Source organism: Eurypyga helias, unplaced genomic scaffold (genome assembly GCF_000690775.1).
Source record: "Eurypyga helias isolate BGI_N326 unplaced genomic scaffold, ASM69077v1 scaffold12926, whole genome shotgun sequence".
In the NCBI taxonomy this organism is placed as follows: domain Eukaryota; kingdom Metazoa; phylum Chordata; class Aves; order Eurypygiformes; family Eurypygidae; genus Eurypyga; species Eurypyga helias.
Window position 1 is genome coordinate 9,130 of NW_010258588.1, and position 12,340 is coordinate 21,469.

The 12,340-nt window shown below is 44.9% G+C and overlaps 1 protein-coding gene across 1 annotated transcript in view; it reads left to right on the forward strand.

The window, feature by feature from the left end:
- Window positions 1–625: 625 nt before the first annotated feature.
- SLX4 (SLX4 structure-specific endonuclease subunit) overlaps window positions 626–12,340 on the forward strand; it is a 21,653-nt gene continuing 9,938 nt past the window's right edge. The window contains exons 1-6 of the mRNA XM_010154399.1: window positions 626–995; window positions 2,190–2,453; window positions 3,274–3,448; window positions 5,176–5,391; window positions 6,371–6,585; window positions 7,683–7,996. Coding sequence (XP_010152701.1) covers window positions 626–995; window positions 2,190–2,453; window positions 3,274–3,448; window positions 5,176–5,391; window positions 6,371–6,585; window positions 7,683–7,996 — 1,554 coding nt within the window. The remainder of the gene's footprint in view (window positions 996–2,189; window positions 2,454–3,273; window positions 3,449–5,175; window positions 5,392–6,370; window positions 6,586–7,682; window positions 7,997–12,340) is intronic.

Here is a 12,340-nt window from a genome sequence, read left to right on the forward strand (position 1 = left end):
GGAGAGAGAGGATGAACGTGTTTGATAGAATTCTTCCCAGACTTGTCCCAGAAACCCTGTACTATAATTATAGTGATAGTGGTTTGGGTCAACATGCACTTTTCCTAATTTTACTCTTTTATACCAATTCGCTCCTCCTCCAAAGTGCTACCCCAGCCCTGTCCTGCAGTGCATTCGCATATACCATCCTACATAATTACCTCTTTCTATTTCTTTATCTAAGGACTTCATTAAGTGTCTTTCTGAGGCCCTGTAGCATATCATGAAGATCCTATTCATGCTCTCTACGAACTGAGGTGCTTAATTTATGATCTAGAGAGCTCTGAAGAGCCAACTTGTCACTGTGTTATGTGTGAAAGCAAGTGGGGTCCTTGGAGAGAGAATGTGCTCTGCTAAATGGCTGTGAAAGAAGTGTGGAAGAATGACCTGTCAGAAGAGCAGGGAAGTGCCCACTGTGTTGACCTCATTGAAGTCTGGAGAATGGAGATCTCTGAGGTGGTGGAAGGGACCTGGTGAAAATTGCAGGTCACGGAGGATGCAAACCTGAACTGACTCTGGTATCTTCCCCGGCTCTCCCGTCTTCACAGTGTCGTCAGGCCACGGTGTTACTGGAACCTGCAGGCCAATGGATGAACAGGACAGTGATTTTAAAGAGTTGTGGGCGAATCTTTTGGGTAGAGCGAAGAAAAAAGCTGGGGATGCTGAGGCAGCCAAGAAGGCTCAAAACAGGTCAAAGAGCACTGCAGCAAGAAGCAAATCAAGAAGAGGCAAAGCTGCTGCTAGGAGCCAAACCCATCATCACTTGCCAGCAGTGAAGCAAACAAACTTACCTCAAGATTTGCGTCCAAAGGAACAAACATTGGCGTGCAAAGAAGATGATGACGCTGGGGCCTGTGGTAGTGGTGACACTGCACAAGGGGATGGAAGGAGAAACCCTTTCCCTGCCAGCCAGCTGGGTACAGTGGCCAGTGAGTGTAGCCAGAGGACTCTGACAGGTGAGTGAACTGAAATCCTTCCAACAGAAGACGGGCTAGGACTGAAAAGAGTCTAGTTTAGTGGAGCTCTTCAAAAGTCCACCTGGAGGGGGAATGCAGCAGCACTGATGGAACCAGTCTTGCATCTTGTCTTTCCATTCACACTGAGCTACTTAGGCTTATGTAGGGGTTTAACCCAGGAGTGTGTTCATTGCTACAGGCAGGCAGAAGACGTCCTTCAGTAAGGCAAAGCCTCGGTACAAAGTGATGTGTTAGAGATTCATTATTCAGTGTTTTTTGCGGTATCAGAACTGAGAAAAACACCCTAAAATCATCTAGAAGCAAGCTTCTGAGTTGCTTTTTCACCCAGTGCATCACTGTATTGTGAAATATATTGCCACTGAATCTTGTCAAGGCCAAAAATATGAACGAGTTAAGAAAGGTGTTGGATTAATTCATAAAGGATTAGTCCTTCAGTGGTTATTAAACGTGATGGCCAGCATGCTGTCACCAGTGTAGGAAGACTTTAAACTGATAAATAAGGTCAGCAAGGAGAAGGATTGTTTTGTACATGTCCTGTCCTCCTCAACCCTTTATTTTAAAATATGTGTTGTTGACCATGCTCAGAGACAAGATACTGGGCTGGCAAGATCTTTGGTCCCACCTTGCGTACTGCTGGATATCCACAGGATATCCCCAGGATACCTCAGGCAGAGCAGTGGTGTGCTGAGGTGTTAGTCTGGCGTTGCCTCTGCTTCCTGCTTGTGACCGCCTCTCTTTGGGAACTCTATGTTCCTTCAGCTCAGAGCCTGAAAGTTCGAGTCATAGGTAGGGTTTGGAGATCAGAGCAAAGAACAGCAGGAACTGCAGGTCATCCTGCGGTGAGAATGCTGGGGAGAGCGGGACTGTAGGGCTGCCTTGCTGCTTGTTCTCGCTAGTGACCTTCAGGCAAGGCCTTCCTTAGTATTTCTTCCTCTAGAAAGGATACAGAGATGTCTAAACTCCACTGTAGCACAGATCCTGTTCCTGGGGTTATCAAGTATAAATTCATGTAATAGCTAAACAAATTGTTTGCTTCTTCCTCTAAGAATGGCTGTTGCAAAACTGAGCCTGGCTTAGGCTGCTGTTGGGGAAGGCTGCCAAGCAGCAGTCTGGGCAGCTCAGCTGTGTGTTTACAACTGACTGGTAAAGCTCTGCTGTTTTCTCCCCCTCTAGTCAATACTCTGAGTGGCTGTTCACAGACGACATTATCCTTCCATTCTGCTACACAGCCCGGGAGCTGCTCTTCACCCACCTCAAAGATCCCACTGCTCGCAGAGTCAAAGGTGCGGGTGGCAGAGCTGGTAGTGGAGAGAATGCAGCAGTTCAAGAGAGTGGCACCGGAGCAGCTAAAGCACAGCACAGACGATAGCTTGCCGAAGTCTGTAGCCGTTGGGGATTTCCCTGACGAAAGCCAGGAGCAGAACCCACCAGAGAATGGTACGTTTCTCCTGTTAGCTCTTGTACGTGCAGAAAGAGTGCTGTGGGCCTGTTCCAACGGCTGCATGGGAAGCAGTCTGGATTCCTGGCTTTGTTCCCGGCTGGCCTAGTGGCTCAGTGTGCAGCACTGAATAAATCACTCCAGATTGCTGAGAAAACTTACATTCTGTATTGTTAAATGACTATCTGTACTTTTCTCCCAGCTCTTCTCTGGGCTGAATTAACCTTATGCTCGATTCTGGAGGGATAATTGTCTTCATGGAAACAGGTTGAAATTCCAGCAGGATCAGGGAACTCTGTCATCCTTCCCTTAGGAGAGTGTAAGGCAGCTGTGAGGTAAATATGACCCTTAGGCAGGCCCTGTCTTTGGTATATCTCCGAGCACTCTACAAAAGTAACACCTTCTACGCAGGTGAATTAAGTTCACAGCAGTTTTGCTCTGGTTTGGTACTTTATGTCAAGGCCCTGTTGGTTCTGTATGGACGTGAAAATCTGCTGTGTTTCAATATGTGGTGTGTAAGATCCCACATTCTCCCCAGAAACTTTAGCCAAAACTTATTCTTTATTTGACTCTGACATGTGATGTGCTGTGAACAAACTGCTACCCCTTGCTCTTAGGCTAGTGCAGTCCTGAGGCATTTAAAGAGTGCGGTTTGTACAGTCCCTTGTGAGAGATCAAAGGTGGAGGTGCAAGAGAAAGATTGCCACTTATTTCCACATGTCTAGTTTAATAAATTAATAATGATAAGTAGATGGCTTCACGCCTTTCATACAGGATTCTTAGTTTTCTGTCTTAGATCATCTCTCCCTTCTTTGCCAGATACCCACCATCTTCTGTCCATGGAGCATGACGGTGCTCTGGCTTTGGCTCTTCAGCAGGCAAACAGAGAGGAAGCCTTGGCAAGCCTAGAGGATGCAGGCTTGTTTTTTTGCCAGATCTGCCAGAAGGATCTCTCAGCCATGACCACAACACGACGAGAGCAGCATGTTAACAGGTGAAAGACCAGCATGATGTGTCCTTTCCACATCCTCTCCCGCTTAACCTCATAGACTGCTTCCTCAGCTTAGCCTGTGCAGAACATGGTAGCAGGGGAATCTGTACAGTGAGATTGACACTTCTGGCTTGAATTAACAAGGGATTTTTATCTCAGAGCAGAGCTGATTGTGTGGCCCTGCAGGGCTTCTGCATGTGTGCAGTAGGGCCAGTTTTGCTTCCATCAGTAGTGTGCAGAGGGGCTGCAATTGGCTGCAAAGTGGCTAGCAGAATTAACGTGGACTACTGCAGCTTTTGAGATCTGCCAATTTCAGTCAACCAAGTAATAATTTGATCTATTTTGCTAAAAATTTTTTTTTTAAGGACATCTAGTATGTTGCTGCATATCCAAGCTGTTCACTGAGGGGAAGGTGGTACTGTTTAGAAGAATGACTAACTTGCACTGTAGAGCTTTGACAGTGAGAGAGGCAAAGGGAATGCATCCCTGCCGCCTTTTTTGTCAGAATGTGTGCAATTACATTGAAATTAGTGCCTTAATTTAACAGTTTCCTTAGTGATATCAAGTGCTGTTAATATATTATGTACAGATAGCTCTTTGTAAATTAAAATCCTGTTGAGAAAGTACCACAAACAGCACATTTGAATAGTTTTAATTTCTTAATTCCAGCACTTTCAGGGAGCAAGAGTGATTGGATTTTGTCTCTCCTACATCATGTTACTGATGGGCTCACATTCATTAGGGTTGTCTGCAACTTTAGAGGTGTTATTGCTGTTTCTGACTTCAGATATTTACTGCTGCTTGAGAGGACAGAGGTTATAAAACAGCGACAGTGTGTCTGAAATGCTTTTTGGAAATAAAGCCTGCTTTCTGAACTCTTAAGCATGTAATCATATGATGAGACTACAAGGTTGTATTAGCAGTGGATTTTTTGACAGCAGTCTTCATCACAAGAGGTAAAGCTGTAGATGGATAGATGTACAGACAAACTAGTCATCACCAGTCCTAGTCCATCGGGTGAATGGTCTCTTACACAGCCCTCTGTGTGTCATTACTTAATCAGGGAGTGATTTTTATAACAGGTACTGCACATCCAGAAATTCACACCTTGAATCTCTTTGGAGAGGACAGTAAAAGAGCCATTACATTTTTTACATAGTTTTGGCCTACCAGAAATTATCATAAATTCATAATCCTTCACTCTTGAGTGTGGTGTTAATGTCAACTGGCCCCTTTTCTGTAACATCAACCACTGTCCTTGGCAAGTGAGATACCTGACTTGAAACACGTAAATTCTTGACACTGCCTGTGGTCATGCCTACAAAAGTAGTAAGAAGGACAAGAAGTAGCCCTGTTTTGCATGAGGAAGACGTACCATTTCTCTGGTAGGGTGATTCTTTTTTTAGCAGTGGCTTGCAGGTTAGCTGGAACATTAGAATGAATGCAGAAAGAAGGATTAGGTAATGGACACACAATGAAATTAAAGGTTATTACCTGCGCTTGCTTCTGCGCAACATGGTTTTGCTATGCCTCTGAGGCTGTAATCTCCGTGTAACCGTTACATGTCATATTCATCACAGTGCTGGGCACATAATTCTTGTTTCTTTAGGGATGTTTCTCTCTGCTACAGAAATTAGAGATGATTGTGCTTCATTTTCTTTAATATGGTTTAAATCTTAGCATGGGCAGTTTTAAAGTCTTCAGAGGTAAGCTTTGCCATCGTCTCACAGGTGCCTGGATGAGATGGAAGAAGCACAGATGTCATCCTCCAGCAAACCACTTGTCCCTGAATGTCCCATCTGCGGGAAGCAGTTCCAAACCCCACAGAGCCGAGTCAGTCACTTGAAACGCTGTGCTGTCGAGATGGATGTTCCTCCTAAGCTGCTTCTTCAGGCAGTGCAGTTGCAGGTGTCCACACTTGGTGATGTACCTCCTCAGTGTTCCAGGTAAGCTGGTGAAAATAAAAGATGGTACTTACCTGAGAGGCATTACCCCTGTGCTCTGGGACATGAGTCATAGAAGCAAGGCGACTCGCAGGCTGGACAAGCCCCAAGTCCAAAAAGGCCAAGCAGAGCCATGAACCCAGTACTACCTGAGGGGAGTGTGGTAGGTAGTTGGAGAAATCATCTTGCTTTCCTTCAGAAGTGGTCAGGTGGTGGATGACTTTCAAAGTCAGCAGGCAGGAGCAAAATGGGGAGTAAATAATCTTACACTGGTTTGTCAGAAATATTTCTGCTCCATGAGGCAATTATGCAGCGAAGCTGAATGGTGTGTTGGATCTTACGAAGCAAATCGCATAGTGCGAGTATGCAGTCACTCCAGAGCGTCTGGCGTGCCAGTGCCTCAGCCCTTCAGCTTGTGGCTGTACTGGATATATGTGCTTTACACCCCGAGCCAAGGAGGAAACAGACGTGACGTTTGGAAATGTGCTCGATGCAGAGCTGCATCTGCTGTCTTGGATTTAGGCAGGATCTTCAGAGGACAGCAAGTGGTGCCTGACTGAATTTGTAGAAGGGCTCGTAAGTCCCTTTGTGCTGAGGAAGGACTGTTGCCTGTTCTCTGTGGAGGCAGAAGAGTGGGAAGGCATTTTCTTTTCTAGGAGTGGTGGTTTTGCCCTGCATCAACTTGTTTTTTCCCCTTTGGTACAAAAAAGCATTTAAGGTAGAGATAGCAGATGTTTACATCAGTGCTGTGGTCTTGTGCTTACCTTTACAAAATAAGACTTTCTCTAAATTGCTCTAAATTCCATGGATGGTAAGAAATCCTTTGCTCCCTGCTAGGGAAAAAGGTACTGAATAGTTTTTCATTATCCTGGAATGGGAATCTCTCTGAGCAAGTAGAGCAGCTGGTCTGGAGTGCTCAGTGTTTCTTGTCTCTGATCCAGTCACATTAACTTGGGCTTCCTGCTGCATTCTTACATTTCAGCAATCAACCAAGCAGGTCAAAGCGAAAAGGCACCTCCGCAGAGGGCCCACAGAAAATGCAGAAGAGGGCCAAAATGGAGACTAAGGATGAAGATTTGCTGGTTGCTATGGCAATGTCACGCTCTCTGTTGGAGCAAGAAAAGCAGGAACAAGCAAAATCAGTTACAAATGTGAAACCAGTGGCTGCTTTCCCAATCAAATGGAAGCCAGGATCAGGTATGTGTTAAAGAGAGTTAGTGTCAAAGGCTGTGTTATTGGAGGGATAATGTAACACAGCCTGCTCTTCACTGAAACTTTCCTGTTGGGTACAGGAGGGACGACAGCTCTGTTTCTGTTTTATTGAAGCTGTCAGAGCTTCAGCAATACGCAGTATCCACACACAGTCGAGAGGCTGCAGGATGTCCATGGGTTTTAGTGAAATCCCTTAGGAATCTCATGCTTTTTTTCACCAAATGATTGTTTTGAATCTGTAAAATAATCTTTAGATAAGCTGTTGTTTTTTGTAAACTGTAGAAATGAAAAGGAATAACATGAACAGATTATTGTTATTTCTCCTGCAGTAGACTTTTTTCCTATTTATCCAGCTGCAACCTGGATCAATGCAGCTTTTTCAGCCTTATCTGTTTTCTTTCTGAGACAGACATACGTGTATACTACATGCCATTGAGCATGTACTTCACTATTTCAGTGTGCAGAGAGGGTTAAAAAGGAAGAAACTGCCAGAGGAGAGCACCGAGTGCTGTGTAGAGGGGAGAATTCACTCTGTGACACTACTCGGGTCTCCTCCTGCCATTAAGTAATGCCAGTTGGGTTTGGGGTTGGCATGTTGATAAGTCATGACACAGGATTTCCCAATGAGGTTGGGCAGTGTTTGTGTGAGCTGTGGTTTGATATCACCAGTGACCAGTACACAAGAAAAGGGCTCCTTCATGGATTTGTTGGCGCTTCTCTCTCCCTTTTTTGTGAAGCACTGGGATCTGGTCAAGTGCTGTACAGGCACCATTCCACAGGTCTGGGAGGTAGACTGCATTGATATCAGTTGCTTCCATAATGATCAGCTTTTGTAGAGACATGCTCCCAGCAGGCAGCAAAGCAGTGTGAGCAGGAGTCAGTCTTTTCTGGAGTTCACTTCTCCCATGAGGGTGACGTGAGGCTTTGAACTACCTGTGGGAATCGTAAGAGTTGTGCTCAGCTTGTAGCTGCTGTTTGGTCATCACTGACCACAACACCTGAAGGAGCTGGCAGGGTGAGCTCCTCTGACTTGTGTGTTCAGCTGTTTATTTATTTGAGTTCATCTTTCTTTCCTTTAAAAGAGAAAAAACGTCGTAAAAGAGGCCCAACTGCACCTCCACCACTACTACTTCAGGACCCAGAGAAGGTCCGTAAAAGGATCCAAGAGCGAGTAGCTATGCTGATTGCAGAAGAGGTGGAATTCCCTCCTACCCCTAAGCTTCCCACCAGTAAAATTTTGGAGGATCAATCTGGGAAAGCAACCTGGCTCTTGCCATTGTCCCAAACCAGGGAGTGCTTTTTATGGAATTTCAGTGCTCTGACAGGACCCTATGACCCTGAATCATTCTATGCTGCTGGATTAACCCCTCCAATTGTACCTTGGAAGCCTGTGCAGGTGGGATCCTTTTTTGTCCTTGCTCTGATACTTGTGTCTCCTAGTTCACTCTCTATTTTTATAAAACCTGCCTACAGAAGCAGACAAAGCTCTTTTAGTCTCATCTTGTCACACGCTTTCTCCCTGAGAAGAAAGATATTGCTTCTCTTCCTTCTCTCATTCCTTTCTTGAAGAATTGTTTGGGGCTGCTTTTCAAAAACTACTGTGCTATATAGGTGCTTATTTGATACTTCTTCCCTAGTCAGAGCCCAGAGTTTTTCACTCATTTATCACAGGCTAGGGCTGTACTGGAGGGGCTCCATTCTATTAAATTTTTTGACTTTTTGTTCAAGCCAAAAACTGCCAGAGAATTTTAAAAATAGAAAGTAGAAAAGCCTTTAAAATCATGGCAAGACTCTGTTTTCTCATCTGATTCTTTCCATTCACAGAAATGGCTAAACCATTTTTACTTAAAAATAAACAAGCAAAACTATTTTTATTGGGAAACAGAGACCAAACCTGGAAAATATCAGCTCCAGTGTGAAAACTTGATTTAGTTACATGTAACTACAAAAGCATTTCAGAACTCAGAAGCACCTGGAGAGCTTCAGCTGCAACTGTTGCCAGGTTCTCCAGCTATAATGAAATAGTTAGATTTGGAGTGGGAGCATTTCCACCATCCTTTCTCCCTGCTTGGCAATTGCCTGCACAGACATGCTCCTGGAGAACCCACCTTTTCTCTATTTTCTGTGGTAGTGTCCTTTCTTCTGTTCAGAGCTGTCTTATCTCCGGAGAGTCCTTCATAAAACTGCAGAGCTTTTGCCTCAGAAGCCCTTGTACCTGGGGAATGCTCTGTAATCCTTCACTAGATGTTTCAAAAGTGTGAAGTAGAGACTGTAGTCTGAGCTCAGCAAATGCATACAACAAAACCTAATTTACTGGTGTCTTTTTTTCCCCATCTTTTGAACAGAATCATAAGCCAGAGAATCTTCTGCCATCGGTGGGATCTGATCAGCCAAAAGTATGCCAGGAAACTCAGCCTGACCTCAGTTCTCAGGAGCCCACATGCACAGAGGTTGGAGGTCAGAATTCTGATGAATCCAAGTCAGGCCAGGAAGGAGACGAGCAGTTTTTGTCCCACAGCCAGAAGGATGATCAGACCCTGCAGGACCTAGTTGAGTTGGCCAGGGAAGGACTTACCCTCACTCAGTGGAACCTTGATGTTGACCACGTTCAGGCAGCAAAGCAGCCAGGTAAGTTCTGGCAGCTTCACGAGCCTTGTCCTCAGTCCCTTCAGCTACACAGAGCTGGGCTTGGGCTCTGCTAAGTTAGGAGAGCCATGGCAGCACCCACAGGATGTTGGTCCAAGAGGTAGTACTGTGGGGAACACTTTCCTGCAGTAAGCTTTATATTGCCAAGCTGACATTTCTGAAATGATTCAGAAATCCCAGTGTTTAAGAGAACTCCTGGACAGCAGAGACTAAACCTTATTTTAAAATGTCCTTAAAACATGCCAAAGTATTTTTTGCCAGGTGTATTCTACAGGCATTTGGACAGTCTTGCTGTTATATGCATTGTCTTTTCAGGTCTTGAGACAACTGGGTGAATGAAAATTTCAAGAGGGATGATGCTGTGTTGGTACATGGATTAGATAAACCTGAATTTTAGCTGTACCTATACGGGGTTGAAGAAACAGAGCAGCTAGAATTCCTCTATGGGCAACTTTCTAATCTCCCTAGTCCTGGTTGCATGTGGTGTACAGCTGCACACTTCAAGGTCAGGGATATCCCTTACAATGGCCTGGCTATCCAGCAGAACGTGTTGTTTGTCTCCTGTTACCCTGAAAGACAGCGTGGCTGCTGAATTCACCTGTCTGCATTTTCACTTGGCTATAACATTCCTCACTTCCCCTACTAAACTGCAGCAAATGATTGCTGGTCCTATAAAGCTACTTCTGGGATGTCAATGAAGATATTCTTTCCTGGGTGAGGGAAATAATTTATGCACAAAAATGTGTATTGTGTGTGTAAACAAGATCAGGCAGTAATGCACCCGAACCCCTTTCTGAAGACATTCATTCTTCCTGTTGCTCCGCATCCTGGTCTTTGCGCTCCATGGGCTACCGCAGTGCTCCAGCTGCGTGACATGCTGGTTTCACTGGCTGCCCCTGAGCGCTAGGGCCCACACACATTTTGTCCAGGTTGAAATGCGGATCCAGGGTACATTCTGCCTGTCTGCCTGAGTGAGACCATGGCATGTCCCATCCTGCTCTGTGTCCTCATTTTTTTCCCACTGGAGGAAGACTGAGACGTGAAAGCAGAGAAGCATGCTGCGTTCCGCAGTTTCTCCCTCTAGATGATGGCACACGAAGACCTGCAGTAGGTTGGTGCTGCTTGTGACTGAATAGTACTGGGGTGCTCACAGCCTGTCACAGCCCAGAGCCAGCCAATACAGACATGAGGGAGAGGCTGAGCCTTCAGCTCAGTCAGGCTGGTTATAGCAGCTGTCTCGGGGAGCTGTCATGGCAAGGATGCTGTTAGTTCTTACGTCGCTCTGTTTCACAAGAAGTTGTATGAGATTTGTGATGTGCATTTTCTTTTTTGAGGAAAAGAACTGACTTCCAGTGATATTCCACATAGTGGCTTTGTCCCACCATCCAAAGAGAAGAACCTCCTGACAAGCAGTAAAAAAGTAAGGACAACACTTTTTTTCTACTTTTTTTGTATTTGTTCATCTCTGTAAAAAAAGAAGTTATTGTATTTGTGCAATTCATAGAAGTATGGAATACTTCCCATTCCTTCCCATAGAAACAAAGAGGTGCTTAAGGTTCACAGTCAGCAGGGCACAGGGGAGATGAGCACACGTGGTGGTATTTCATTGATGCCCACAAGCAGGCCTCTGGATGTTTCAGTACTTTTTCTGCCCGATGAGAGAGATGATTTTAAATGCCAGGTAACACAAGGCCAGTCTGTGCATAGTCTATATAAAAAGAACCAGGCTAAACAGTTACATTACAGCACTAACAGTCTTCGCAGGTAAGCAGCTGCACCACGATAGGCAGTACTCTGCGTTAATGCCCAGGCTATCCAAGAGAAAATTGGCTGCAGCCCAGGAGAGACACAGCTGCCTGGTGCCTCCTCCAGGCTCACAGCGACTTGGGGTGGCTCCGAATGGAGCTCTTCTCTTCTGTCACCTTCCTCTCCATGCTGTGCCTTGCAGCAGAAGAGAACACTCTTGCAAGAACTAGCTGACTCGCACTAAATTCTCTCACTGGCATAAAAGCTTGATAGATGAGGTGGAATGCTGTGAGGTCCATGGAAGATGAAAAACCTCACACTAGCAGCAAAAAGGTTCAGTATAGAAAATCCTCAATTGTGGGAACATGTAATGGATCTGGCTTGAAAATCAGTGTGCTCTCTGTGGTGACTAGGGGAAGACTGCAGGCTAGGAAGGCACACATGATTTTTTTTTCAAGCCAGTAGTGTTCTGTAGATCACATCTTACCCCAGATACACCTGTCCTTTCCCTCCTGGATGCATAATCAGTTTTCTTCAGTTGACGTGCATATTAAAAAAAACCTCATTCATTTTCTTACCAAGGTCATCCAGTTTATCCAGTGAAACTTATTATCTTTGGTTTGATAATAAATAATCATGCCGTGAAAACTAGTAGCTTTTGGTGCATGATGGATTTTGGTGCCCTGAGAATACACTTTAATGCTGTGCTTATAGAATTAAGATACCTCTGAAAGGAGACAATTCTTTGAGGTGGGAATCGGTATTAAACTTAAGCATACCAGCTACTTGTTACAAAAACTCTAGGTATTTTTTGAGGGTATTAAAAAAAATCCTTAGCAGGAAAAAACATCTTGGTTTATAAGCTCCTGAGTCTATTAAACCAAAATAATTGCTACACTATTTAGCAATACAGAAGCTGTTCTGATACTGTTGTTGGAACTCAGTTGCTACCAGCAAAACCAGTATGATCATTTTTTCAGATTTAGTTTGATTCCATGATAGTTTTCCTGAGCAAATGAAATGTTGCTGTAAAGTTGGATTGCCGGTGGGAGAGATTCTTGCTTTATATGAGCACAGACAGAGTGTCACCATAGAGAGCAAATACATCCATTGCCTTGGTAACTAACACATCCCCCGCCCATGCCTAAGACCCTTGTCACGTCTGTGGAGTCCAGTCTAGCTGGCCTCCTCAGCAGGAGACAGTGTCCTGGTGTGTTCTCCGACAGCAGCACATACCCGCCCAAGCTGTGTTCAGACCAGTCTGTTTGCTTTGCACTGAGGATGCTGCAGCCGGGAGGTTTCCAGCCTTATTTAATTTCCCCATTCTTGATTCATGATTTTAGCATCA